The sequence below is a fragment of the Octopus bimaculoides genome, chromosome 5 (assembly GCF_001194135.2).
Source record: "Octopus bimaculoides isolate UCB-OBI-ISO-001 chromosome 5, ASM119413v2, whole genome shotgun sequence".
NCBI lineage: Eukaryota > Metazoa > Mollusca > Cephalopoda > Octopoda > Octopodidae > Octopus > Octopus bimaculoides.
The window spans coordinates 26267054-26293659 of NC_068985.1; the positions used below are offsets into that span (position 1 = coordinate 26267054).

Genomic DNA, 26606 nt, shown 5'->3' on the forward strand with positions numbered 1-26606 from the left:
TTGTGTACTTTCTACCAAAAATGAACTGATCCTATTTTTCATATGAATAAAATATAGTTTCTGTTTATGTGGTGGAGGAGTGAGAATCTGTACAAACATTGAACAAAAGAAAGAAAAAATAGGGAGGAAAGGGAAGATTTGAAGTCCTCTTTGTAAATTTAAGCTCTGTTTTATTGACTAATAATAATCTTGTGGCCATCATGCCAGTGGCACGTAAAAGAACCCACTACACTCTCGGAGTGGTTGGCGTTAGGAAGGGCATCCAGTTGTAGAAACTCTGCCAAATCAGATTGGAGCCTGGTGTAGCCTTCGGGTTCCACCAGTCCTCAGTCAAATCGTCCAACCCATGCTAGCATGGAAAGCGGACGTTAAACGATGATGATGATGAATCAGGAACAAACTTCCAGTTGAAGGTATTCACCTGGTTCTTCATGTCTGTTATTTTCTTCTATCACTTAGTGTGAAAATATAACTTTTCACTTTTCTAAGTGTGAAGCGTTGCAATTTTAAAAGATAAATTGAATATGGTTAGCTTTTCTCTAAGCAGTGTATCTATCACACAACTCTCCAGCAAATTGAATACAAACACCTGCAAAGGATCTGTGTGTGTGGTTGCTCAGCCTGCTAAGTATAACAGCTAAATCTTAAAAGAGGATACACAAGAGAATATAGTTTTTGACACATTATGTCTGACAAAAAAAGATGGAATGATTATGGCTGGAATACCTTTGATTATAGGCCTGTCTGATTAGAGATGGCTAAGGGCTCTGATCAAACATATATCAATATAATTTTTATGTCCACTTTTCCATGCTTGCATGGGTTAGAGTTTATTGAAGCAGATTTTCTACGTCTGGATGCCCATCCTGTAACCAACACTCAGTTGTTTCCATGCAAGATATTTGCCTATGATCAGACATGATTATGCAGAATATTGGAAATGACTGACACTGCTTGTATGACAATGACACAACTATCAAACAATGTCAGATACAAATAGCATAAATGATTGTCTGAAATCTTATTGAAGCTAATTTTATTGTAAACATTTCTCTTGTATTCTATTTTACAGCTAGAAGAGTTACAGTTGAACCTGAGGAAAAGGCAACCGATGACTTCCATTATGAAAGATTTAAGAAACAAATGAGACGTTATTAAGCAAACATAAAACATTTGAAAACTTTTCTTTCTGTATGTTTGATGGCCTAACATCATTCACAACTCATGTGACTGAGATGTTCATCTACATTCGTTGTAAACTTTTGATAATTTCTGTAGATAAATATTCATCTAAATTTACAACTTATTAAATATGTTAATTTACTCATGAAATATGTCTTATATAATTGATATCCTTTCTTACACAGTTCCAGTACAGTAAATTTGTAAACAGAGTATTTTATTCTTTAACTTAAAACTTAGCTGTTTTAAGCAGAAGTAAAACAACAAATATTAACTAGCATAACTTTTTTTCTCTCTCAAGGTTCTAGGTTTATGAGAAAAATAGTGTTTTATCCAATAATAAAATACAAAGCAATGTTTCTAGTAGACTTTAAACTTAATATTGAAGTGTTAAGAATAAGAGCAATATTTTGCTTATTCAATTTCTTCATTAGTATTTAATAAAACAAACAAAAAAATGTCAATTCTTGAAGCATTTAATATTCCAGACACAACAGAAGGCTCCAAAATAGGCAGAGTGTGACATGGTGGTAGAGATCCGTAAAAGACAAGATAGGAAAGAAGGGGAGGGGTGCAGTGAACAATATCAGGTACCTAAATAACACATAACAAATAAGGAGAGAAGCTGAAAGTAAGAAGTCTGTGAAGGTTCTATGTTGTGAAGTTTGAATGTTTGGAATTGTAAAACAATGGCAATGTAAATCAGAAGGGAGCTTGTGAAAAGTGTATACATAATTATAGTACTGCATTAGCTCTTATTGACTCCGAGAAGAAAGAGGCATAGAAATGCTATACGAGCAGTTGCTGAATGAAGAGAATACATAGAACAGAGTGAGGATTAACCCAAACAGACCCAGCAGAGAGATTAGCTATAAAATCAAAAGGACAATCAAGGATATGAAGGGAAGGTGAAAAGCAGAACCATCAGGTATAGTTGTCAAGATGTTGAAAATGTCTGGCAAAGCAGGATACTCACATAGTCAACTGAGTAGTACAGGGAGATGTCATCCCCAATAACTGGCACAGTGGTATCATTGTCAACTCTTACAAGGGCAAAGGAGATATCCTAGAAAGAATTGTCTATGAAAATAGCAGAGAGACTCATAGCACAATTTATTGAGAAGAATTAGCTTAAATGTGATGCAGTTCAGGTTTGTACCAGTACAGCAAACTACCGATACCTTTTTCTGTGAGATACAACTACAATTTGGTGGCCACTAAGAAAACAGGATGCAAAAAAATGGCATATGAGAGTTGCGAAAAACCATGTACAGGGTTGCTGTCAACAGAAGGAGAGCAGCCAACAAGTTCAGTAATGAAATTAGCATAAAGGCAGATGTCCATCAATGCTTGGCTTGTAGTCTGCTTGTTTATTATAATCCACCAGATTACAAATGAGAAGTTCAAGACAGGCATCCCATTGGAATTGTTGTATGCTAGTTTTTAATATCTGAATCAGTTGAAGAATTAGAGGAAAAATTCTGAATGTGGAGGCTGTGCCTAGAATCAAGAGACTTAAGAGTAAACATATTCAGGACAAAAGCTTTAGTTAGGTGAGAAAACAGAACTCTACCACCGTCTGGAAAGAAGCCAAGCATAATATGCAGAAAAGGAGTAGGTAGGAACTCTATATCAAATATCCAATGTCAACTATGGACACAAAAGATGCAGTGAGGTCACAGACGTGCTGAAAGAGGAAGATTTCATATATAGCAGTTGCACAAGAGTAAGCAGTAAGAGCACATTAAAAATGCATGCTTTCAAATGCCCAGAAAGGTCAGCATTAGTAGTTGACACCTGATAACAAGTAACCAAATCAACAACATATTTTTTAAATTTAAAAACAAAAAGTACATTTAAGTCTCCCAGTTAACATGGTGTAAAAATTTCTGTTTATTAGATGAATAGGATCAAACTTTATAAAATATAGTTTTAAGGAGCCTTTTAGAATGCAGTATGTCAAAAGTCATACAAAACTTTATCTCCCAGCATTAATGTGTACTATTGATTTCAATCACAATTGGATTTTTTTAACAAAAAAGTATTGGGTGAGACATTTAGAGACTTTAAGTTATTCTTAAGAAAGTAACGTGACATGAGTAAAAAAAATTTTTTTTAAATGACTAGTTCGTGTGAAACTGGTGTCATTAAAGAAATAGATGAAATGGTAGTTAACTCTGTTAAGAGTAGATTGGTCTTTAGAAAAGAGTAAACGTGTAAGAAAATGATGTCCCATACAATAGCAAAGCTTGCAACTGAATAAACACCTATTTTTATCTGTTTCCTTGTTTTAGTAACTTATTTACTGATGACCTTTCAAATGTATTAAGCTTTAAAGCTTAACAAATTAAAATTAAATTTAAGGAAGCTAAAATTTTCTTGCGTTATTCTTGTCAAAACATTTTGCAGCCATAATGGGGGTGGGGAAGAGATAAAATGAATTCAGTAGCAATAATATAAAAAGTTAAATTAATTTATAATTGCTAGGAGATACAATACTACGATCGCCAGAAATATGGATCTTGCTGCATCTTTCGAAGAAAGTTACTGTACCATTTTTCAAGAGTACTAAATGGAATATATGATTCGGATGGATTCATAGGAGCTTTGCAAGCAAACGATGAAGCAAAATTGAACAAATTTTCAACCATTTTCTTTGAGAAATCCATAAATGGTTCAAGGTTTGACACTGCTGCAGATGTTGCAGGTGTCTGCTGAGATAAGTCTTGAAGTGGTTCAACAGATATTCCAATTTGTGATACATTTACTGGTTGACTTGCCATAACTCCAAATGGATTTAGAGATGCTTCCGCTGAAATAAAAATAAGGAAAGAAATTTAGATCAAAAAGTATGTTGAGAAGTAAAGTCTTTTCAAAAACAATAATAAACTTAAGATGCTATAACAAGCACATTTTGAACAGATAAAGAAAATATGGATCTATATGGTTTCGCTCACAGATTTTTTAATTATTTTTTTTTTTAACTAAACAGTTTGAAACTTGGATACTGGTTGTAATTTCTCATGCTGAATATGGTTCACTTTCAACATTTTTGACAAAATTTCGTATTTTAGAAGCTATTTCATGTTAAATTTGTTGTATTTGGGTAATTTTAACCAGTCAACAACGTGTATTCAGTTGAAGAAAGCTACTGCTGTTTACGATAGTAATTGAAGAGGAACAACTTCTGGGTCATCTCTACTAAATGTCACCACTCTGTTCTATTCGTATGTCAAGTGAAGGTCATAGGGAAAGTGCTGCTCCTTGGTCATAGCTGACACAAAAGAGAAGCTTTCTTCTATTCTAGTCAGCACCATGCATTCCTTACTCTTTCCCTCTCTACTGGCAGACAGCCACTTCTATACTATCAACTACCAAGCAGCGAGCGAACTTGTCACTGCCACTATAATTACTGCTATATTTCTAACTACATGTCAGGCAAACGAATAAATATATGTAAATAATATTTCTTCCTTCTTGGTGTTGATTCTTCGATGTTTACTGGTTACTCTGACACAAGAGCCAAAAAAAAAAAAAATAGCAAAGCATGTAAAATGCAACACAGGCAGTAAACAAACATAAAACAGAACAGAGTGGTCACAGTAGAAATGACCCAGAAGTTGTTCCTCTTCGATTACTATCGCAAACAGCAGTAACTTTCTTCAGCTGACTACACGTCGTTGATTGGTTAAAATTACCCAAATATGACAACTTTAACACAAAATAACTTCTAAAATATGAAATTTTGTCAAAAATGTTGAAAGTAAGCCATGTTCAGCATGAGAAATTACATCAGTATATGAAGTTTCAAACTGTTTCATTTTTAAAATATATTTAAAAAATCTGTGATCGAAGCTGAACAGATCCGAAGATATAAATCTATACAGCTTTGATAAATCAATTCTTTCACAAACAACAAGAATTCATACAATAAATATTTAACTACAGATTTGTTCCTATTAAGCAAGAGGACAAATCTTTCCATAAATCAGTTTCTCAGGAAGCCTGTTATATATATGTGTGTGGTTGAGGAGTTTGATTCTGTCAATCCATTACTCTTTATAATGTATATAAATAATCCTTCCTATGACAGGCTTAAGGTCTGAAATTTTGTGGGGAGGGGGCTAGTTGATTACATCAACCCTAGTGCTCTCTTATAATGTATTGAACTAATGAGAGAGGTACAATGGCTGTGAGATGAAGGTGTGAGACTACTAACCACACATCTTCAGTTCAATACTTATTAGTCACTATGAGTGCTTTAAATGAGGTACACAACTCTACTTGTCTCAATTGGATGAGAAACAGGTTCCAGTTTTCATGGTTAAAAGAGGCAAATATCCATCACTATTCTCACACACTAAATATAAAACAGTGAAGAAAAAAATAATAATATAGACCACTAACAAAAGGAAACTTACTTGATTTTAATTTAGATACTTTAAAGATGGCACTTGGTTTAATATTAGTGATGTGACCAAGGAGAATCCAGCTGGGTCCACTAATACTGGGCCAAGAAAAGTATACTGCAAATAATCAAATAAAAACTAGTTTTATACAAGGTAAAAAAAGATTTAAAAAAAACACCCCCACCACAAAATATTTCAAATGGTAAGATGATGGCTGTCTCTCAGCAAGGTTACAATAATATAAGATTCTTAATAGAGTTAAAACATTCATAAATATTTGTTTGTTTTCTAGGCTATGTGATCATGGTTTTGATTCCCAGACCAGCAGAATGTTGTGTTCTTAAGCAGAACACTTCATTTCATGATGCTCCAGTCCACTCAGCTGTAAATGGTTAACCCTGTGACAGACTGGCATTCCAATCAAGGGGAATATTGGCCTGCTTGCTTAGCCAATGGGATGACATTATTTGACAGCTATACCAATGCAGGGAAGTGCCTTGTGACCAGTAGTGTATAACAACATCTGATAGTCCGTTTGATACAGTGATAAAGGCCATACAATAATTTGTCATGTAAAGTCAGTCTATGGTTTTGTTCTTTAGTTATAGCGGCTTATTCCACATGTTGCTACCCTGTAGGTGGAGCAATGTACTATATTACATGCAGCATCAGCCAAAGTATGACAGCATTCAACTAGTGCTGACAATATAATGCATCAGACTGGAGTATGTTGTCATAAATATTATACAATGTTAAAAAGTAGAAATGAAATGAAGTCTACAAATTTTGTAACTGAATATTTGTTGAACAAAAAAATGGAAAAACAGAGAGTTAAAATTATTTCACATACAGGTAAAATAAACAATATCATAATTTTTTTTTTTCCATGCAAGCAAGGGTTGGATAGGTTGTCGTGATTTGTATCAGTTCTTATTCAGAATTACTATCTTCTTAAGGCGGCGAGCTGGCAGAAACGTTAGCATACGGGGCGAAATGCTTAGCGGTATTTCATGTCTTTACATTCTGAATTCAAATTCCGAGGTTGACTTTTCCTTTCATCCTTTTGGAATCGATAAATTAAGTACCAGTTGCGTACTGGGATTGATCTAATCGACTGGCCCCTCTCCCAAAATTTCGGGCCTTGTGCCTAGAGTAGAAAAAAAAATTACTATCTTCTTAAATGGGAAACCTACGATGTAGTCAGCAGAGTCCTTGTCTTGCATGTGTCTTCTATTTTTGACATGGATTCCATGTCTGGATGTCTTTCTTATCATCAACTACTTCAGAGGGTGCAGTAGGTGCATTTTGTCATGCTGCCAACACTAGAAAGATTGTTCCATGTGAAGAGGACTACAGAATTTCTAGACAAGTAAGCCTGCTGCTTGACCTGGCTGCATTTCTTTATCTTGCCGTTTCCCATACTCTGTCTTGCCATCCATTGCAGTCTTGTGTGATATGTCCTTATTTTGGGCAGTTTTTACAAACTATTTTATGGCATAGATTGGATATACTTTATTGTGTTGGTGGCTCTAGAGAGAACGACCCTGAAAAAGTAGTCCACACTATATTGTCTCCATTGGTTCCTGTCTCTTTTTACACAATTGGATACCCATCCTATCACAACCACTATAAAAGATAAAGAGGGTACATTTCATTGTTACCAGCACCAAGAGTCTATGATTGGACTAAAGAGTTTCCCCTAACCTGTATTGGTCTTTATTCTTACTCATGAATTTGTTCTGAGTGGTAAACATGCTTGGCTAAAGATGTTGTATATATCTCTGTGTAGGGAAGGGTTTCCCTACAAAGAGGTTCAGAACAGCAATAAAGACCATTGGCTATAAGGATAGTCTCTGTTCTACTCTCATAGAGATAATTGAGAGAGACAATGTCTCCAATGTAGCATGGCAGGAAGTTTTATAGCAGTAACCTGGGAGAGATGATAGTGAGAGGTGGTAACAATGCATTTAGCTATCAAGATAAACAGATTTCAAAGAGAAGGGATACTCACCCAAGGAATGCAAGCTATGCTGAACATACTAAACATTTTTCTTATTGGTTAAATATGCATACATTAGATTGTTAGGAGTGGCTGTGTGGTAAGAAGTGTGCTTCTCAACCACATGGTTCCAGGTTCAGTCCTACTGCATGGCACCTTGGGCAAGTGTCTTCTACAATAGCTTCAGATAAACCAAAGCCTTATGAGTAGATTTGATAAATGGAAACTGAAAGAAGCCCACTGTATATGTATATATCTACGTGTGTCTTTGTGTCTATGTTCATCCACCACCACTGCTTAACAACCAGTGTTGGTATGTTTGTGACCCCATAACTTAGCAGTTCAGCAAAAGAGGCCGATAGAATAAGTACCTGGCTTAGAAAAAAAGTACTGGGGTCGATTCATTTAACTAAAATTTCTCAATGCAGTGCCCTGGCACGGCCGCAGTCTAATGACTGAAATAAAATATATAAAATATGAAAAAAACCTAAGATAACTTGTCCCTCCCCCACACATCTCAAAATACTAATATTTTAGTTTAATAGTTTAAGTGTTTCCTAACATCCATAAACCCAAGTATATTTATTTTCCAGTCAAAAAAAAAAAAAAAAAAAGGAAGAGAGAGAGAGAGAGAGAGAGATTAGTGTGTTCTGAAGAATAATATATTTAAGAGCTTTTCTTTCACCACAGAATATTTCCATTTTCTGCTTAACTATCCACAACCAGTAATTGTCAGCAATGTATATAATTTGCCTGACCTCAAGGGAGAAGGGAAATAGAATCTGTGCTAAATATAAGTGAAGCAAACAGATTCATCTATGTCTTTCCTTTCACTTATATTGTTCTAAATGCTTAAGTCCCCTTAGCAACTAAACACATCACCACCACCTCTCACCATTATCACTTCCAGGTGACTGCTACAAAATTCCTTACCTTACCAAGTATTGTCATGGAGACATCGTTACTTTCAACTATCTCTGTATAAATGTCAAACTGAAAGCAGTTAATTTTACAATATAAATTTTATGAAATATATATCATTATCATTATTTAACATCTGTTTTTTTCCATGCTGGCACCAACTGGACAGTTTGACGCGAGCTGGAGAGCCACAAGACTGCACCAAGCTCTACTGTCAGCTTTGACATGCTTTCTATGGCTGGATGCCCTCTTAACACAAACCACTAGAGAGATGGAGGGTGTGTTTGTGTGTGTGTTTAAATACTCTTTCAGATACTGAACTAACTGATAACTTTGCCGTTTTGATTTCTACATAAATTAATTAAGATCATTTTTGAATGATTTTTTTAATTGCAAATATGAAATTGAAATTCTACTGAAATATTTTTACTGGAATTTTGTTTCTGTATCAGAACCAGTTAGAAATAACTATGTCTGTCACTCAGGAGTAGACTTTTGTAGGGATTAACAAAGAAAAGCAGTTTTAATTTTATTCAATCGAAGACCAAATATTATTATGATTGACAATATATTGTAAATAGGAAATTTTTTTTAAAGTATGAAAGTTTTCTCTAAATCTTCTTTCACCCTTTGTAATTGTTGTGTCAATATTGTATTGTATCAATATATTGGTAGAAACCAATACATTGATATAATGTAAGTAAACCACTGATTACTATAATCTTAAGCTGTATAAAAGATATTAATCACTCTGAAGCTGATATTACAAACCAAAATAGTATTAGACAGAGAGCTTTAGCAGTAGTAATTGGTCTATCATGTCATTGACTGTGAATTTTTGACTTTTATTTTGATACTGACACCAACTGTGGCATATCTAAAATAATACAGATTTATCTTCCACATGGTTGAATATTATAAACATAATAACTATACAAATAAATATATATGGCTTTATATATATTTATTTATACAAGTATACAAATAAACCTATATACTTCAAGCAAATTTGTAATAAATAGGACAATGGAGATTTATTTTTGGCAAAAATCAATAAAATCATCAATGAGACTTTACTAAAGCAAAGATCAATATTTAAAAGACTTCAACTAATGTTTTTAATTTAATGTAAAAATTTTAACCATCAAAATCATTTAATCACAAAAATCACAAATAAACCTAAAATAAATGCACAATCTTACCAGCTCCACCATAACCATCAGGAAAAGGAATTTGTCCTGTAAGGAAAACTACTATGTGGTTGATATTTTCAGACTCCAAAATATTAAACAGAAATTGGTTTTCAGTTACCTGTTCACAGTTTGTTTGGACCTGGAATCAGAATTAGAATTCTGGAATCAGAATTAGAAGCTGACCAAAGTATATACAGTTTAATATTATTTATTCAACTGAAATGATAAAATCAGACCTTCCCCCACTCTCACCAAAGAACAGCATTATAATTAAATCTATTTTCATAATTACTATATTCACAGCTAACTACATGGTGTGGATTCAATCCCACTGCATGACACCTTGAACAAGTGTCTTCTATTATAGCTCCAGGCTGACTAAAGCATTGTGAGTGGGTTTAGTAGATGGAAACTGAAAGAAGTGTCATATATATATAAAGGTGTATAGGCATGTCAGGAATGGTGCTAGTGAGTTTTGGGAAGCACAGATTTTCAAAGGGTAGTGTCCTGACAGCTAATCAACTAATGTGGGTATTTTAACCCATGCTTTGACAATTCTGAGCATGAAGAAAAATGTTTCTGAAAGTCACGGGTGCTGTACTGTTTTTGATTTTATAAGAATGTCCATGGGTGATAGAGATAATGAATTAAAAAAAGCAAAGTTGTTGGAAATAGGGTGGATAATCTCGTGGGCATATATCAAAGCATTAACATGTTATTGCCCTGAGAAACAAAACATTCAAGAACAAGATTATGAGAGTTCCAGGATGTCTCTCTGGCAGAACTCCATCAATTTGGCGGTATAGCTAATGAGATTGACTGGTTGATAATTGACAGGTGATATACATTTACCAGTTTTGATCAGGGGGATAACACTGGAAATTTTCCACTGTTCTAGGTAACACAATTATTAAAGTAGAATTAGAAGAGGAACGAAAGCTGGTGCAACAGAAGGTCACTGCATTTGGAAAGTAGAAAAATAACTCCTTCCAGAACATGGATTGCAGAGAATTGTGTCAATATTTAAAATGGCATCACAACATTGTAGGAGTAAATTCAACAGATTTTATGGAATTTGGTGTTAGTAGTATGAAGGTGGTACGTTTGGATCTTCGAAAGTAAAAATGTTAGCATTTGGCAATAAGCTCAGCACACTCTTTGAGGTTATCAGTAATCTGTATAGGGATGGAAGGAGCCAACTGGTGAGAATGAGGCCTCTGTTTTGACTGCGTATACTTCCAGAACATTTTGTTTTCTAGTTTTGTTGCTAAGCACTGTTCAAATTTAAGCACTATCTTTTTAGTTACCTGTTTGATATGGCTGGCTATTGTGCCTTCTATTATTCTCTGTTCTATGTAATCCACAGTCAGTATCTTGCTGTTCTCTCTTGGAAAGGTAGATTGTTGCAGTTTCCTAAATTGCACTTTTTGGATTTCTAACATGTTGAATTAGCACTGATACTTCACATGCAGCCCAGATTGAATTAAGAATGTACTAGAGGATAGTATCAACATCTTTGCAATTGTAAGTTCAAGTCAATTTTGGTGCTTTAACACAGAACAGTAAGAGTTCCAGTTGAAATGAGCAGTTTATGATAGTGGCAGCTTTCCTTTCAACCAATAAGACACAGATTGGCAATGGACATAGCGTGACTGGAGATATCTAAATGTTCCTCAGTAGGGATGTTGATAACACTTTCAGGAGCAGTGATAAACAAATAGTAGATCCAAAGTGTTGTTATCTCTTGTGGGGGAGTTGATTAATTGAGACCAGCTTGAATCCAGCACTAAATCAAGGAAATTATTTACATTTTGGGGTCAGTGAAAAGTTTCTCAATTAATCTCTGGGTACTCTTTTACTTGTTTCAGTCATTTGATTGCGGCCATGCTGGAGCACTGCCTTTAGTCGAGCAAATCGACTCCAGGACTTATTCTTTGTAAGCCTAGTACTTATTCTATCAGTCTCTTTTGCCGAACCGCTAAGTTACAGGGATGTAAACACACCAGCATTGGTTGACAAGCGATGCTGCGGGGACAAACACACAAACATATACACACACATACATATATGTATATATATACATATATGCGACGGTCTTCTTTCAGTTTCTACCTACCAAATCCACTCACAAGGCTTTGGTCGACCCGAGGCTATAGTAGAAGACACTTGCCCAAAGTGCCACGCAATTGGGACTGAACCCAGAACCATGTGGTTGGTAAGCAAGCTACTTACCAGACAGCCACTCCTGCGTCTAGTTGAAATTACCAGCAATGCAAACATGAGTAACTGTTTTTACTGATGCAGTTTTGAGGATGTTAAAAAGCTGTGTCATAACAGTAGTTTGGGAGTGAATTATAAGTGCTTATATAGTTGTCATAGAAAAATATTTCTTGTTGCAATTAGTTGAAATCATTACAAGGATTTGCTAAAAAGCTCGAGTGAACATAGACCAATCATACCCACCCCACAGCAATTAAAACAGTCTTTATAAAACAAGGTGCAGCCAGCCATGCTAAAAACATCATTGCAGAGAAAAGAACATGCTCAGGTTTCTGTATCTGTAATAAAATCAGGGTCCTTACTCTTAACATAGAATTCAAAAAGGTGAATCTTCTGCAAGAAGTGTAGGCATTCAAAAGCAATAATTTTTATCCGGATTTAAGCTTATCATCACTCTTAATGGGATAACATATTGTTCTGGAGCTTTTCCATTGCTACCCAGTGTTGGTTTGGTATCCTCAAACTAGCTAGTATCCCCAGACTTGACAAATTTCCATATTTCCCTATTATTGAGTAAGGTAACACTTACATGTGGTACTGAATCATGATTCAAGGAAGATACAATAAGAAGCTTTGGGTGTATATTGGGTGATAAACCAGGGTGACTTTGATAAGCAATTTGATTTTCACACTTAGCCTTATCAGAGGTTAATCAGTATGCACATGCCTTGTCTGGGTTCTGGTTGATGAAGGTGGAGAACATTTTTGCTGAGGAACACTGTCAAATTCTTGGACGAATTGTCAGCAAATATCCATGGATCAAATATTTCTTCAGATACACCAACAGCAATTATACCATGCATAGCAGATTCAGTGGCTTTAGCATTGCCTCTGGATTGGGCAATAGCTGCAGGTAGGTTTGCAAGCAAAACATTCTAATATGATACCCTCGTTGTGCAATTCTGTATTAATTTTAGCTTTAATATCTGTTACTTTGATGCTCAACTCAGAGACAAATTGTTGAATTTCCGCAACTTCATAATGGGTAGCTAGTTTTAGTTTCACAGTGACGGTTGGGGAAGAGATAGAAGCCAGGCACAGAATGGAACAACTTGGTAGTTGAACTATTTCCCAGAACCTATTCATCATAGAGTCAGTGTCTTGCTTTCTTTTTTCTTTTTTTTTCTCAGTATTGTTGGGTAGTGGCACATTGACTAGTTTTGTTGCATAGTTCATCCATACATGAAGCTGTGGTAATTTTGTCCTGTCTGTCCGTTTGCACAATTCAAAAAGAAAAAAAGTGCATCTTAATAGAGAACTCGCAAAACAGATTTGACATGATAAAGTGTGTTCGAGTATTTTCTACGTGTGCAACAAACAAACCTGCATACATATATTTAAGAAATACAGTATATATCGGAACTGAGGCAATTTTTTGGAATATACGCAGTTCAGTCGAGTGTAAACAATGTGATGTATAAGAGGGAAAACATACTTATCAATGTGTATACATGTGTGTGTGTGTGTGTGACGTGCATATACACACAAATTGGTGTGCTTGTAATTGTTTAAATAATTTGTGATGTATTCACAGTAGCCATTGTACTTGTCGCACAGACGAAGTGAGATTTATTTACATTTATTTTGACTACATGTGGTTATTACTGTGATTGCTATCCGAGTATTCACACCGATTTGAAGCTAATCTAAGGTGACCGAAGCGACTTAACAACCGATAGATTTAATAAGCAAAAGGATTTGGGAGATAAATATGTTTTATACACTCACAATACTAATTCTGTTTTAATTGGTTACTATAAAGTTGGAATTAGAGGAGAGCTTCTACGTGATAGCACGGCCTGCTAAAAAGAGAAGCCAAATAACTCTCCTTCCGATCATACACTATTGTCTAGGTCTAAATAAAAAAACAGACACATTGAATATGATTTTTGGTATAATAAATCCGAAAAACAAAAGACGAGATGGTCACGACTGGATTGTCCTTTGAATTGCTTCATTTCAGGTATACTGAGTACAGTTAAGTTATGAAATGTAACATTAAATTTTATGTAAGGTAGTCGACTATTTCAATAGTTGTAGAGTAGCTCCAGGTTGATCCTACTGGAGTAGACTGAAGACGTGACCATCTCATCTTTTATATATCTAGGATTACATTATCCGATGTCGTTCATTTTTTAAAGACGATAGTACGTGACTTGGAGGTTATTTCTTGCAGATCAAACAACTGTACAGAAGTTCCCTCTAGTTCGATTAAAACAGTAAAATTGCATGGTAAGCAGTTTACATTTATAAGTAAACTTTTGAGCGGAGACTGACAAGGAAGTGAAACAAAATAAATAAATTCATCATTAATTTCTTTAGTGTAATTTTCTATTAAATTCCTGAGAGATTTTTTGGTTGGTTGTTCTAAGGAGTGATCACGAAGAGAACTACAGATGTCAAAACAATGTTAAACTTAATTTGGGCCAAAGCGGTGATTAATAGAGAAGCTCAAGAATGTTTGGAATGGTTTAGTATAAATAGAGTGAGAAATTTTTTTTGCTGGATGCTGATCGAGCATTTCCAGCTATGGTTATCCCTTTTTGGGGAGGCGGATACGTTTATCTAATGTGAAATTTATATGTATTTTGAAGCCAGAAGGTTCTTTGGCTGTTAATTGTACGAGTGATCAGGCAGGGCAGAAGTTACCTTGTTGACACGGATAGGCAAACTATTTTTGGGAAAACTTTTTTTTTTAATTATAGCTAAAAAAAAAAAAACAAAGAAAGAAAAACAACCTACAAAACAAAATGTGTGTCGATAATAAACATACCAATTAAGTAGATAAAATGTGAAATATCTTTACTGACAGGCAATTTAGTTTTAGCAAAAATAAATTATGAAACTCTTGGCTTACTACTAAGAAACTTTATTCTCAAAATTTAAGTCCCGAGGAAACGAAATAATTATTCAGCCTTTTGTGCAGATTGTAAAATCCTGCATAAGCTCGTTTGTTTTCACAAACGTGATCATGTAATTAGGCAAAATAAATACACCACCCCATGAACAGCATCACAAATATCAGAGAGGGTGTTTTTTTTTTCCAAACCGAAAGGAGTGGAGTATTATTAGATCAAAAGCAGTTAAGAATATAGCAAATGTTCTGAAACTAATTTAGACTTTCATGAATTAAAAGAATTATTATTCTGACATAGAGACAAGCCAACATTTGGTGATCTTATAGTTAAGCACATCACTTTCAAACTTTTGTGAGAAGGGTACTGTCGATTATATCGACTCCAGTGAATTAGGAAAGACAAAGTCGACCAGTGGAACTTGAACTCAGAACGCAAAGGCATGTAACTAAATAACACAACTTATTTTGTCCGGTACTCTACCGTTGCTGCTTTCATCACCATCAATTGATATTGGTGTCAAGTTTTAGCACAAGACCAGCAAAATAAGGGGGAGGGAGTAAGTCGATTACATCGACCCCGGTGCTCAACTGGTACTTATTTTATCAACTCCCGTATGGGATGAAAGGCAAAGTCGAATACTAATTATCAATTAATATTAATTGAAGTAAAACTATCCCGGGTACTACTAAAGCAGCGCGGACCCGAACGCGCAGTCGCGCTAGCTAGTTGTGAGTGGTCGATCCTAACCCTAACCCTAAACACGTATTCATTTGCACACGCGGGTTAGGGATAGGGTTAGGGACAAGGTTAGGGATAGGGTTAGGGACAAGGTTAGGGTTAGGGTTAGGATCGACCACTCAAGACTAGCTAGCGCGACTGCGCGTTCGGGTCCGCGCTGCTTTAGTAGTACCACTATCCCGATAATTATTAAACAGTGATAACTTTAAACAAATTTGTAAATAAGTTATGTAATTGGCTCCGATAACGTTGTCCGAATTTACATCTTTAATTTTACTGATAATTTGATATTGCACTCGGTAATGAGAGAGAGAGAGAGAGTGTGTGTGTGTGTGTGTGCAATTTCAGTTTCATTATTTTTTTCAACTCCGCCGAACGGGACATAATCAACAATTAGAAACGTGCAACTAATACCGCAAGAAAATAAATAAATAAAGGAAATTTGTGAACATAAACATTACAGTAGTTTTCATGAAAAGAAAAAAAATTAACCAAGTCTATCAGACTCACAAGTCGTCCAGCAACAATCACACCAAACATCTTGAGACTGAGTAATTTCTAAGTAGAACAGAGATGTAGTGGTTGGGGTCCAATGCTGAAACTGAAGACACTTCATTAGAAATTACGCGAATATCGGAAGTAGTTGCATATTGGTAACTACTTCCGGTAAAGTTGTTTTTATCTAAATTACTGGTGACATATTCGTCTTTGAGAGGCAAAATAAAATTGAAACTGGAATTAAGAACTCTTTGTAAGGATACCTCTAATTTTATTTGATTGATTATATTCTTACTTATCCACTGTTGTATTCTACTATCGCTATTATTTATTATAAGGCTGATGTTTCTTTGTCATTTGTCTTGAAAGTGACATGTTAAGACCGCCCGGCTTACATTTGATGAGATTTTTCAGAAAAGGACGTTGGGGTAGTCGTAATTAAAATGCCTTTGATCAGTATGTTTGTTCAGTCAGGAGTGACCAGGGGCTAAACAATAGCTATAACCTTTGCTTTTATAAATCTACTGGTAATTTACTCCAAACTTGAAATGTGAGCTAACTCTATATCTTATAATTCTATTCACTTCTGGGATGCTTTAGTTTGTATATATTTAAATTTGTATAGGAGAGCAATCTGCTTTGTGATTCTATGATAACAATTTCTTAAATGACAGGTCCCAAATTTACGCGAGAAGAGGAATTTGTTCTTTTCAAGTACAATTTTAAAACAGAAGTGATAAGCAATCGAGATCTTTCAACACCAGCTCACGGATTCGATCCGTTGATGTGAAGTTTCTCTTAGTTTTAGTTGTTGTTTTGCCTCAGTTCGACCCTGGTGGAGGAAACCTATGATCGAACATGTTCCTATCTTGTTCATGCTGTCTTTTAAGGGACATGTAATGTGTCTCCCACCCCCTTTTTTTAAAGATAATACGATGTAATTTGAAGCAGATTTGACATATATTTCAAGCAGGTTGAGCGACACGTAGATACTTCCTTATTGGCTCCATATTATTTTGTTGTCATCTTGCCCCAGGTCCAGCTTGATCACGTAAGCCTATTATCAAACGTGTACCTACTGCGACCGTCCCGTCTAAATTCCATGGTGTGCTGGACTTCATTATCCATTGCGTTCTTTCATTTTTAGGAGAGTAGGGTATAATTTGAAGGAGATACGACTGCCATTTTTAGCAGGTCACTTGACTATACTGAAGTTTGTGCAATATTTAACATTAGCAGAGATACCCGGCATTGCTCGGGATTAAAATGGCATAGTTTGTATATATATATATAATAAAGTTTTTAATTTGTGTAGCAATACATGTTATGGTGCAACGTCGAGATCGCCAGTTTGTAACGATAATAATTTGTTGTTATAACGGCATGTTGTAGGATGGAGTTTTAAGAAAGTATTTATTTACCGTTACATTACAATACCTTGCCTCGCCGGGGAGGTTATGATAGATCCAAAAGCATGCGAAGTAAAGTTTGTGCTTGTGTCCTCTTCATTGTTTAGTAGTAATTACAAAGAGAGATAGAATGATGTTGTAAGAGAACAGAATTAGAGCTAATGTGAGTTGTAGGGTGTGGGACGTTGTCTCACAGTTGCTGACAGTAAACTTCATTTCTCCCTCTGACCAAGGTTCTAGCTGGTCAGCCAGACTTCGTTCTCAGAATTGTCACACCTAAGTGACAACTCGTTGAGTCGTCACAGACTGGTGACTAACTGGTTTTTTTGCTTGGGGTTTCTTATTTTTATAACTATCCAGAAGGATAGATATATCATTGAGAACAATAGATTTAGTCGGTGGTCTTGTTATCTCTATTTTAGCTTTTGGTGGAGTAGAAGAGGTTAGAAAGGGTCAAGTGGTGAAGACATTATTTCGGCCAAGCTAAAGGCATCTGGAAAATGTAAAACTACTGTCAGAGAAAAACCATTGTTCCACCATGGAAAAAGTTCTGTTGCAGTGTTAATTTAAATTTGGCTATGGTGGATCGAATCCACTTCATGCATGCAAGATCCACTACATATATATATATATTTCAGTTATGTTGAAACAGGTGATACAGGAAAGTGCAGCATTGATGACTAAACATTTGTGGAATAAATGATAGGCTAATTCGACTAAGCGACTTGTCATTTGTCCTTTTGAAGTATTCCAGGCCCTAACCAGTCATGGAAAATTGGGGGTTGGGGGATGTGATTTTTTAATGCACCGAAAAGCTGTCAGTGGATATACTCTCCTTTATGGCAGTCAGCACTGCATCTAACATGACCCGTCATCTGAAGTTTTGACACCCCTTTTTGGGTTTGTTATCCTACATCACTCATAAAGTAAATTTGGAGGAACTGTGGTTGTTCATTTGTGAGTAACAGGGACTTTGAATGTCGTTATAAATCCATGTTTAACTATCTTCTTAGATGCGCCAAACAATGTCATTTGAAATGCAGAGTTCTATTGTCTGATATTGTTCAGAAAATTCTCTGACTGAATGAAAGTGCCTTTCAGAAGATCTATAAGAGGTTGAGAAAGAGTTGGTAGTACTGGCAATCCTACCTTACCACCTGAGCAGTACATGCCATTAGTTTCAGTTGGAAATTTTAAAGCTTTACAGAAATGACAATTTGAGTTTAGCACACCAATTTGGACAAAATTATCATTTTTATAAGAATGGGATGGATCATATCTGAAAGCAGCTCCAGGAGTTGTGAAGATCGAATTTGTACGTGGTCTGTTTCTGAGAGCTATTCTATTAGACTGCTGTCTAATCATTAAAACTTTTTAATGATTCAGTATTTAGTGCTGCAGCATGCATTTGCTGATCTTGGGAAAGTCTCAGCTCCCTTCAGTTTGGAGACTCCATTTGACATGCTGCAGCATGCCTTTGCTGGTCTTGAGAAAGTCTCATCTCTCTTCTGTCTTGATTGGATCAACTGGAACAGTTGTCATGGTAACAGACGGACTAAGTGATGACGATGATGATTTCACCACCATATTTATTTTCATATTATTGAGTTTGGCATAGCATAAAAAGCACCATTCAAGCATGGACAATGCCAATACCACCTGACTGGCCTCCATGCCAATGGCACATAAAAAGCACCCACTACACTCTTGGAGTGGTTGGTGTTAGGAAGGGCATCCAGCTGTAGAAACCTTGCCAGATCAGATTGGAGCCTGGTGCAGCCTCCTGGCTTGCCAGTCCTAAGTTAAACAATCCAACCCATACCAGCATGGAAAGTGGATGTTAAAAGATGATGATGATAATACTTGTTCAAAACTTAAATTGTTGTTTTTATGTGATTGAGGTCAGTATTCCAAGAGAACAAAACATTAATTAATATTACAATACTCTGGCTGTTTTGTACTTTGGTTTTATGATCCTGTATTAGGAAGAGATATTGAGGTAACTTTGTTCTTTATCTAGAGATTGTTCATTGGTTACTCTGAGGCCAGTCTTAGACTTACGTAATTATTGCAGAATGTGTTAAAACACCCTTTTGTAGTCTTTAGCTTTATCTGGTTTCTTGTTCTCGCTCTTACCAATTTGGGTGATCCTATATCTTGCCAGTATCCTTTGATAATCTGCTGGACATACCTGGCCTCTCCACTTTCAAAAGACACACATATGTTATTTATAGTTGATATTAAATTATGTTGATCTTTTGTTTGTTGAAAATTCTTCTCACTTCTAATTAATCTTCTAATTTCAGGCTCCCAAATAAAATGGCTACTCTAGAACTGGATCCATTATTCACAAAAGCTCTTAAGCTACTTTATTCCAAAAGTAAAGATGCAGACTATCAACTCAGACTAATGGTTGAAGAAGTTGTTGCCCAACGGAAAGGCCTTCCAGTAAGTTTTATATTTTGATTCAGATCCTTGTTTCTGTAATCTTATTGTTCCTTATAACAATTTTGTAAGTTATAGGTGCAGGTGGCAGGACAAAGTTCCCAATACAGCTGTGCTTGAGAGAGCTAATATGTTAAGCATGTATATGCTTTCCTAAATAAGTTCCAGCTGTGCAGGAGTGGTCATGTAGCACTCCATACTTCCTAGACAGATCTTTGGTGAACTAGCAATTGGTTGGAGAAAATAGTAGCTTAATGATTAATTCAAGTGGAAGATAGGGGAGGCAATTCTGAAATTTAAGTTAAACGAAAAATTGAATTTCCCACCCATGCTAACATGGAAATCAGACGTTAAACGGTGATGATGATGATGATTGAAGAATGGGCCTGAGCTTTGGTATGTACAGTGACAATTCTGGACATGTTTCAGTCTTATTACAGTTCTTCTGTAAAGCATCGTCTTTACCAGTACTTACCAAACAATAAGATGACTTCAAAAACATACAGACTTTGCGTGAATAAACATTGGAAGTTGTTTGCTTAATATGAAAATAAATGACTCTAAAGTAATATCCTGTTAAACACTGGACACTGAAGGCTTTATATTTAAACAGTGTTTCAGTGTTTGATTAAGTGACAATATGCAAGAGTGATTTCTTGTTGCCTTCTTTTAGTCTATAAAAAATTTAATCTCAACACTTCAACCTAACAAAATACAAATCATTTATACAATGACCCTGTTGGTACAATCTACAGTCATTAATTACTTATATTGTTCTTATTTACACTAGGCAATTATCATATCAGTATCTTTGCTAAGAAGATGTAGTGCTTGATGGGTCAGCCTATTAACTGGTAACTGAATGCCCCATTGATTCTGTCAGCTTTAACACTCAAAAAAACATCATCATCATCATCGTTTAACGCCCGCTTTCCATGCTAGCATGGGTTGGACGATTTGACTGAAGACTGGCAAGCCAGAAGGCTGCACCAGGCTCCAATCTGATCTGGCAAGGTTTCTACAGCTGGATGTCCTTCCTAACGCCAACCAGTCCGAAAGTGTAGTGGGTGCTTTTACGTGTCACCGGCATGAGGGCCAGTTACATGGTACTGGCAATGGCCACGTTCAAAAAAGTGTTTTTTACATGCCACCTGCACAGGAGCCAGTCCAGCGGCACTGGCAACAACCTCACTCGAATGATTTTCTAACGTGCCACCAGCACAAGTGCTAGAATGCAACGCTGGTAACGATTACGCTCAAATGGTGCTATTTACGGGCCACTAGCATGGAAGCCAGACAGCTGCTCTGGCAATGAACACACTCGACATTTTTTTTACTGTTGCCATTCCTATTTTTGTTTCATATTCAAAGAGGATTGAAAATATTACTTGCATGAAAAAATAGTATCAGTTTAATTACATAATTACCTTTATAGTCATAAAACTTTGTATACTTTACAGCAAACATATTCATCACTTGAATATTTATGTACTCAGAATAACAGAATCTTCACAGCAGATGTTTAATTACATTCAAAGTTCAAATCTTAGTTACATTCCAAGTTTCTCTCAGGATGATTTTGATTTCCATCCTTTCAGAGTTGATAAAACAAATATCACTCAATTGTTACTATGCTTTTGAATGTAGAGCTTGAGTCCAGTAACTGAAAAAAGTAAGCAATAAACCAAAGCATGCATAATACATACATACATACATACATACATATAATAAACATATATATATATATATATATATATATATGTAATCATCATCGTTTAACGTCCGCTTTCCATGCTAGCATAGGTTGGACAATTTGACTGCGGACCTGTGAACCAGATCGCTACACCAGGCTCCAATCTGATTTGGCAGAGTTTCTACAGCTGGATGCCCTTCCTAATGCCAACCACTCCAAGAGTGTAGTGGGTGCTTTTATGTGCCACCGGCACAAGTGCCAATATAATTCCAAGAGAGTTAGAGGTTGTGAATACAACCAACTAAGGGATAATATCTATCCAATATACTGCTGGTAGAATACCCAATTATTAATATCCAAGTGTTTTTTGATTACATGACAATTACACTACTGACTGTAATAAATGGGTGAGGGTAAAAGGTTGTTTTACCCTTAATTTATACAGCAATAAGAAAATGGAGAGGATCAAGAGGTGGTATTCATAAATAGATATTATATTATGTCTATTTATTTATTTTTTAAAAAAAATTATAACAATATACATACATGTATAACATATTATGCTTTACATATATAAAAATATCAGCAATTATTAAAATATATAATATACAACATAGAAAGTAGAATGGTTTCTGATTGCAATTAATTTAAATGACATGAAAAATCTGAAATATTATCAATTTTATTTAGTATTTTCAGCAGTCAATGTACAAACACAAACAAACTTTGCTTTTTATAAGGATAGAGATATATATCATCATCATTTAACATCCGTTTTCTATGCTGGCATAGATTGGATGGTTTGATAGGAGCTGGCAAGCTGGGAGCTGTCCAGATGCCAATTGTCTGCTGTGGCATGGTTTTCTATGGCTGGATGCCCTTCCTAATGCCAACCACTTTCTAATTCTACATTATATATTTTAATAATTACTGGTATTTTTATATATGTAAAGCATAATATGTTATACATGTATGTATTTTATTATAATTGTCTTTTTAAAAAATAAATAAATAGACATAATATAATGTCTAAAAGTTGATGAATACCACCTCTTGAACACCTCCATTTTCTTATTGGTGTGTGTATATATATATATATATATATATATATATAACTGTAAAAATCTGTAAAACTTTCCAGAAGTTTATTATTTAAATATATATGAGCATGTCTAGATATGTAACTATATGCATGAGAAGACATACATAAAACATACAAATCTGCACATACATACATACATACAAACAAAAATACCCTGTTGTTGATGTTGAAAGTCCAATGAAGGAACCTTGAATGTAGGTTAGAAACTGGTTCTTTCTCCGTTGGCAAGAAATCTTGAAATAAACTGAATAACGACATCCACCCACCCACCCACCATCCACATATGTATGGATGGATGGATGCATGCATACATTTAACCAACTAAGCAACCGACCAGATATGAAAATCTATTAAATTCAACCTGTCCTAATGAATATGGACATTTGAGAAGAAGAATGAGATAAAAATATTTCTATTTATATATGATAATTTCTAAGTTCCACTAATATAGATTAATTGTTAAGCAACTATCCGACCAGTCTTGAACGACTATCACTAGCTATGTGCATGGATTCTCCTTCTCTGGCTAACTTCAAGAAATTAGTTTATGATTCTTTGAGGAACTTCTATAGTTTTGAAATAGTAAAATCACATGAAACCTTGAGCAAGTGTCTCCTACCTTAGTTTTAGGTTGACTCAAGTGTTGGGAATGAAATTTGGTAGAAGGAAATTATATGAAAGCTAGCTGGATGGATTACGTTTGTGAAGCTTTTGCCCTGTTGAATATACTATCTGGCCCTTGGTTACCTGTAGTGGTATCTACACTGTAGGATATTCTATATTAGGATATTCTATATGTTGTGCTTCCTCACTTGATTTCTCCCATCAGCTTTAGATAAGTACTGCAATTTCTCCTCTGATTAAGCCATATGTGTTTGTCTATGTATCATCATCATCATCATCATCATCATCATCATCATCATCGTTTAACGTCCACTTTCCATGCTAGCATGGGTTGGACGATTTGACTGAGGACTGGTGAACCAGATGGCTACACCAGGCTCCAATCTAATTTGGCAGAGTTTCTACAGCTGGATGCCCTTCCAAAAAGTATGGCTGGTCATACACAAACCTTCATCACTGAGAATAAATAATCTGTATAGATAGTGTAACAGCTGTAATACTGTCTGTTAGATGTTTATTCATGAAAGCTGACAGGAGAATCCACTGTATATATCTCTGTAAGTATATAACTGTATGTGTGTGTGTATATAGCTATATGAATTTAATTATATACCAGCTGTATTGGTCTTCAAATTTGGGAGATGGGGGTTCTTCAGGGTTGCTTTGCATATTTTGTTTAATTCTTAGGTTTGTTTTCATATTTTACTCTTCAGGTGAAACATGACTTCATGGAAACTCTTCCAGAAAGCAAGAAACCTAGACTGGATTTATTTTCGTCACTAGAGAAGGAAGAAAAAACAAATAAAGAGAAAGAGCGAGAGATGGAAAAAGAACGAGAGAGAGAAAGGAGTAGAAAAGAACGGGAACTGAAAGATAAAGAAGACAAGGAAAGGAGAGAAAAGGCTATGTCAGAAAAAGCTGCTGCAACGGTAGCAACTGCAGAAAAGGCAGAAAAATCAGCAGTGGTTGTTGAGAAATCATCTTCTTTCAAGGAACCAGAAGCTTTAGGTTCCAGTGATGATAATATGGACACTGCTGATTTTATTCTTGATCTTGGTATAGCATGTGTTAACTGCCAGTAAGTATCTTTGAAATTGTCCTTGTTTTTTCTACCATTTAAATATCTTGATTTAGATTAAACTTTTCTATATTATTGTTTTTATAATCTTTACTTGGCATGTAAACCGTTATTCCCTTCAAACCAATTATGCATTCTCCTTAAATTACAGGCAATTCGAAGTCACTTCAGGTAACCAGCTAATTGAATGTCAAGAGTGTCATAACTTATATCACCAGGTAAGAGCAATTTAATGAGCTAGCCATTACCTTAAATTCTACTTTGCTCTAACAACTGTAATATTTCACATTTGTTATATGTCTCAATATCATACAAAATATTTGCAGATGGCTGAATTGGCTTTTTGACCAGTAAGGTGGTAAGATATTTTGTTATGTCTCATCACTAACTTAGCATATATTACTGTTAAAGAATTGATTTTTCTATCAGCCTTTATCATATAATGCTGTATTTCTTATGTGTTGATTAGTAGTTTCCTATATGACATTTTCATTTATTCATTAATTTTTTTTACTGCAACACAAGGCTGCATTTTTTGAAGAGAAAGAAAATCATCAATTTGACTGACTCCACTATATTATCAACATATACTTTATTTCATTGTATTAAAAGTTTGTAAGGACTTTAAATAGTTATAATTCACTATATTTTCTTGCTCATAAGATGCTACAGGTGATAAGTTACACCATATAATTTGCAAAGTATATTTTGTCAAAAAAAATAAATAAATAAAAGAGACAAATTTTTTACAATTTATAATCATATACCAAAGATTTATTTTGTTGAAGTATTTTAAAATTTAGAACAAAATAGTTGTGCATTAACTACTGAACATGATTGCTACAAATTGTCCACAGTGCTTTTCAACATTCCAACATTCCATTCAAGAATGCCATACATAGCTGTGTTTAGTTTATTGTTTATTAAATATGTCCAACATATCAATCACTACTGTCATCTACATCATCGCTGTTATTAGATGTTTCTGCATCATTGTTATCTTCATAGAGAAGGTCATCTTTGATATCAATCATTGCATTACTGATTCCACATTTTTTTAATGCCATAGCAGTTATTTTTACTGTTATAGCTGCCCACGATGACTTGCAATTTACATGCCTCTCAATAGTAGGTCATTTCTGTTATCCTTTTGGAGTTTACTAAATTTCCATGAATCATTTCCTCGTTCCCCGTTTCGTGCATAAAACATTTTCATGACTTTAACTGATGTATCCAGTAGTTATGCCTGCAATGTGAAGCTAATAGGTATAACTGCTTGTTTAGTTTTAATTACTTCAAATTTTTCATTTGTTGCTCCAGTTTTGTAGGTTTGGAATTGACTCCCCCCCCCCCCCCACAGACACACACACATACATCTTTCTGGTAATGGTGGTTTCTTCAAATGACACTTGGATGTTGTAACCATACTTTCCGTACCTAGTTTCACACCACTTTTGTCCATTCACTTTTCTGATAAATGTAGGCAAGAAAACTTTATGGGATAATTGCCTTTGCAATTGTTTTTCATTTAAAGATAAGTAAAGCCAAGAGTTATGTACTATCTATACAACAGGCGGTAACAGCAGCATAGTAAGGTTTTTCATACCCAGTTGTTTTTAAAGTCACTAGCTTTGATAGTTTTGTTTGATTGAACATTGAATTTTAACAGCATTTCTTCATCGTCATCATCAACATTTAATGTCTGTTGTCCATGCTGGCATGGGTTGGATGGTTTGACCAGGGCTGGCAAGCTGAAAGGCTGCACCAGACTCCAGTCTGATTTGGCATGGTTTCTGCAGCTGGATGCCCTTCCTAACACCAACCAATCCAAAAGTGTAATGAGTGCTTTTACATGCCACTGGCATGGGTGCCATTTGTGTGACACCAATATCTGCCATCTCTAAGATTTCACTTGTCTTGATGGGTCTTCTCAAGCATGGCATAATGCCAAAGGTCATGGTCATTTGTCATCGTCTCTGTGAGGCCCAATATTCAAAAGGTGCTTTTCATGTACCGCTGGCATCAGCCACCTTGTCTCCATGAAGCCCAATGCTCTTTCTCTAGCTTACTGATTCTCAACTGGGGGTTCATATGAATTTAAAAAATCCATATGAGATTTTGTTGTTAAAGTTCATGTGAAATAAATTGGTGATACTTCTCAATAGTTTAATAATTTT

The 26606-nt window shown here is 35.2% G+C and overlaps 3 protein-coding genes across 5 annotated transcripts in view; 2 read left to right on the plus strand and 1 right to left on the minus strand.

The window, feature by feature from the left end:
• LOC106870170 (splicing factor C9orf78 homolog) overlaps positions 1-3464 on the plus strand; it is a 14370-nt gene extending 10906 nt beyond the window's left edge. The window contains exon 9 of the mRNA XM_014916167.2: positions 1073-3464. Coding sequence (XP_014771653.1) covers positions 1073-1158 — 86 coding nt within the window. The 3' untranslated portion in view covers positions 1159-3464. The remainder of the gene's footprint in view (positions 1-1072) is intronic.
• On the minus strand, positions 3052-16224 carry LOC106870171 (protein Hikeshi). Of its 2 annotated transcripts, none has more exons than XM_014916168.2 (4): positions 16091-16224; positions 9714-9843; positions 5604-5708; positions 3052-3994 (listed from the first exon to the last, which is right to left on the minus strand). In XM_014916168.2, the coding sequence occupies exons 1-4, from the start codon at positions 16118-16120 to the stop codon at positions 3681-3683; spliced, it is 579 nt and encodes a 192-aa protein (XP_014771654.1). In that variant the 5' UTR covers positions 16121-16224; the 3' UTR covers positions 3052-3680. The 2 variants fall into 2 exon arrangements, with proteins under 2 accessions (XP_014771654.1, XP_052824197.1); XM_052968237.1 differs by lacking the exon at positions 16091-16224 and adding an exon at positions 11012-11925.
• Positions 12245-26606, plus strand: part of LOC106870168 (integrator complex subunit 12) — a 21261-nt gene continuing 6899 nt past the window's right edge. Inside the window, exons 1-4 of one of the 2 annotated variants that reach the window (XM_052968236.1) lie at positions 12245-12837; positions 19794-19935; positions 24065-24429; positions 24581-24647. In XM_052968236.1, the coding sequence (XP_052824196.1) occupies positions 12671-12837; positions 19794-19935; positions 24065-24429; positions 24581-24647 (741 nt within the window). In that variant the 5' untranslated portion in view covers positions 12245-12670. Of the gene's footprint in view, positions 12838-16201; positions 16332-19793; positions 19936-24064; positions 24430-24580; positions 24648-26606 lie in introns of those variants that run through there. The other variant, XM_014916166.2, reaches the window with a different exon arrangement.

Bases quoted from the DNA above. Each gene is read 5' to 3' on its own strand.
- LOC106870171 (XM_052968237.1), bottom strand. From the start codon at position 11,146: ATGTTAGAAATCCAAAAAGTGCAATTTAGGAAACTGCAACAATCTACC. The intron at 9,844-11,011 runs GTAACTAAAAAG...TTCTGATTCCAG, and splicing joins TAGCCAGCCATATCAAACAG to GTCCAAACAAACTGTGAACA. The intron at 5,709-9,713 runs GTAAGATTGTGC...GATTATTTGCAG, and splicing joins TGATGGTTATGGTGGAGCTG to TATACTTTTCTTGGCCCAGT.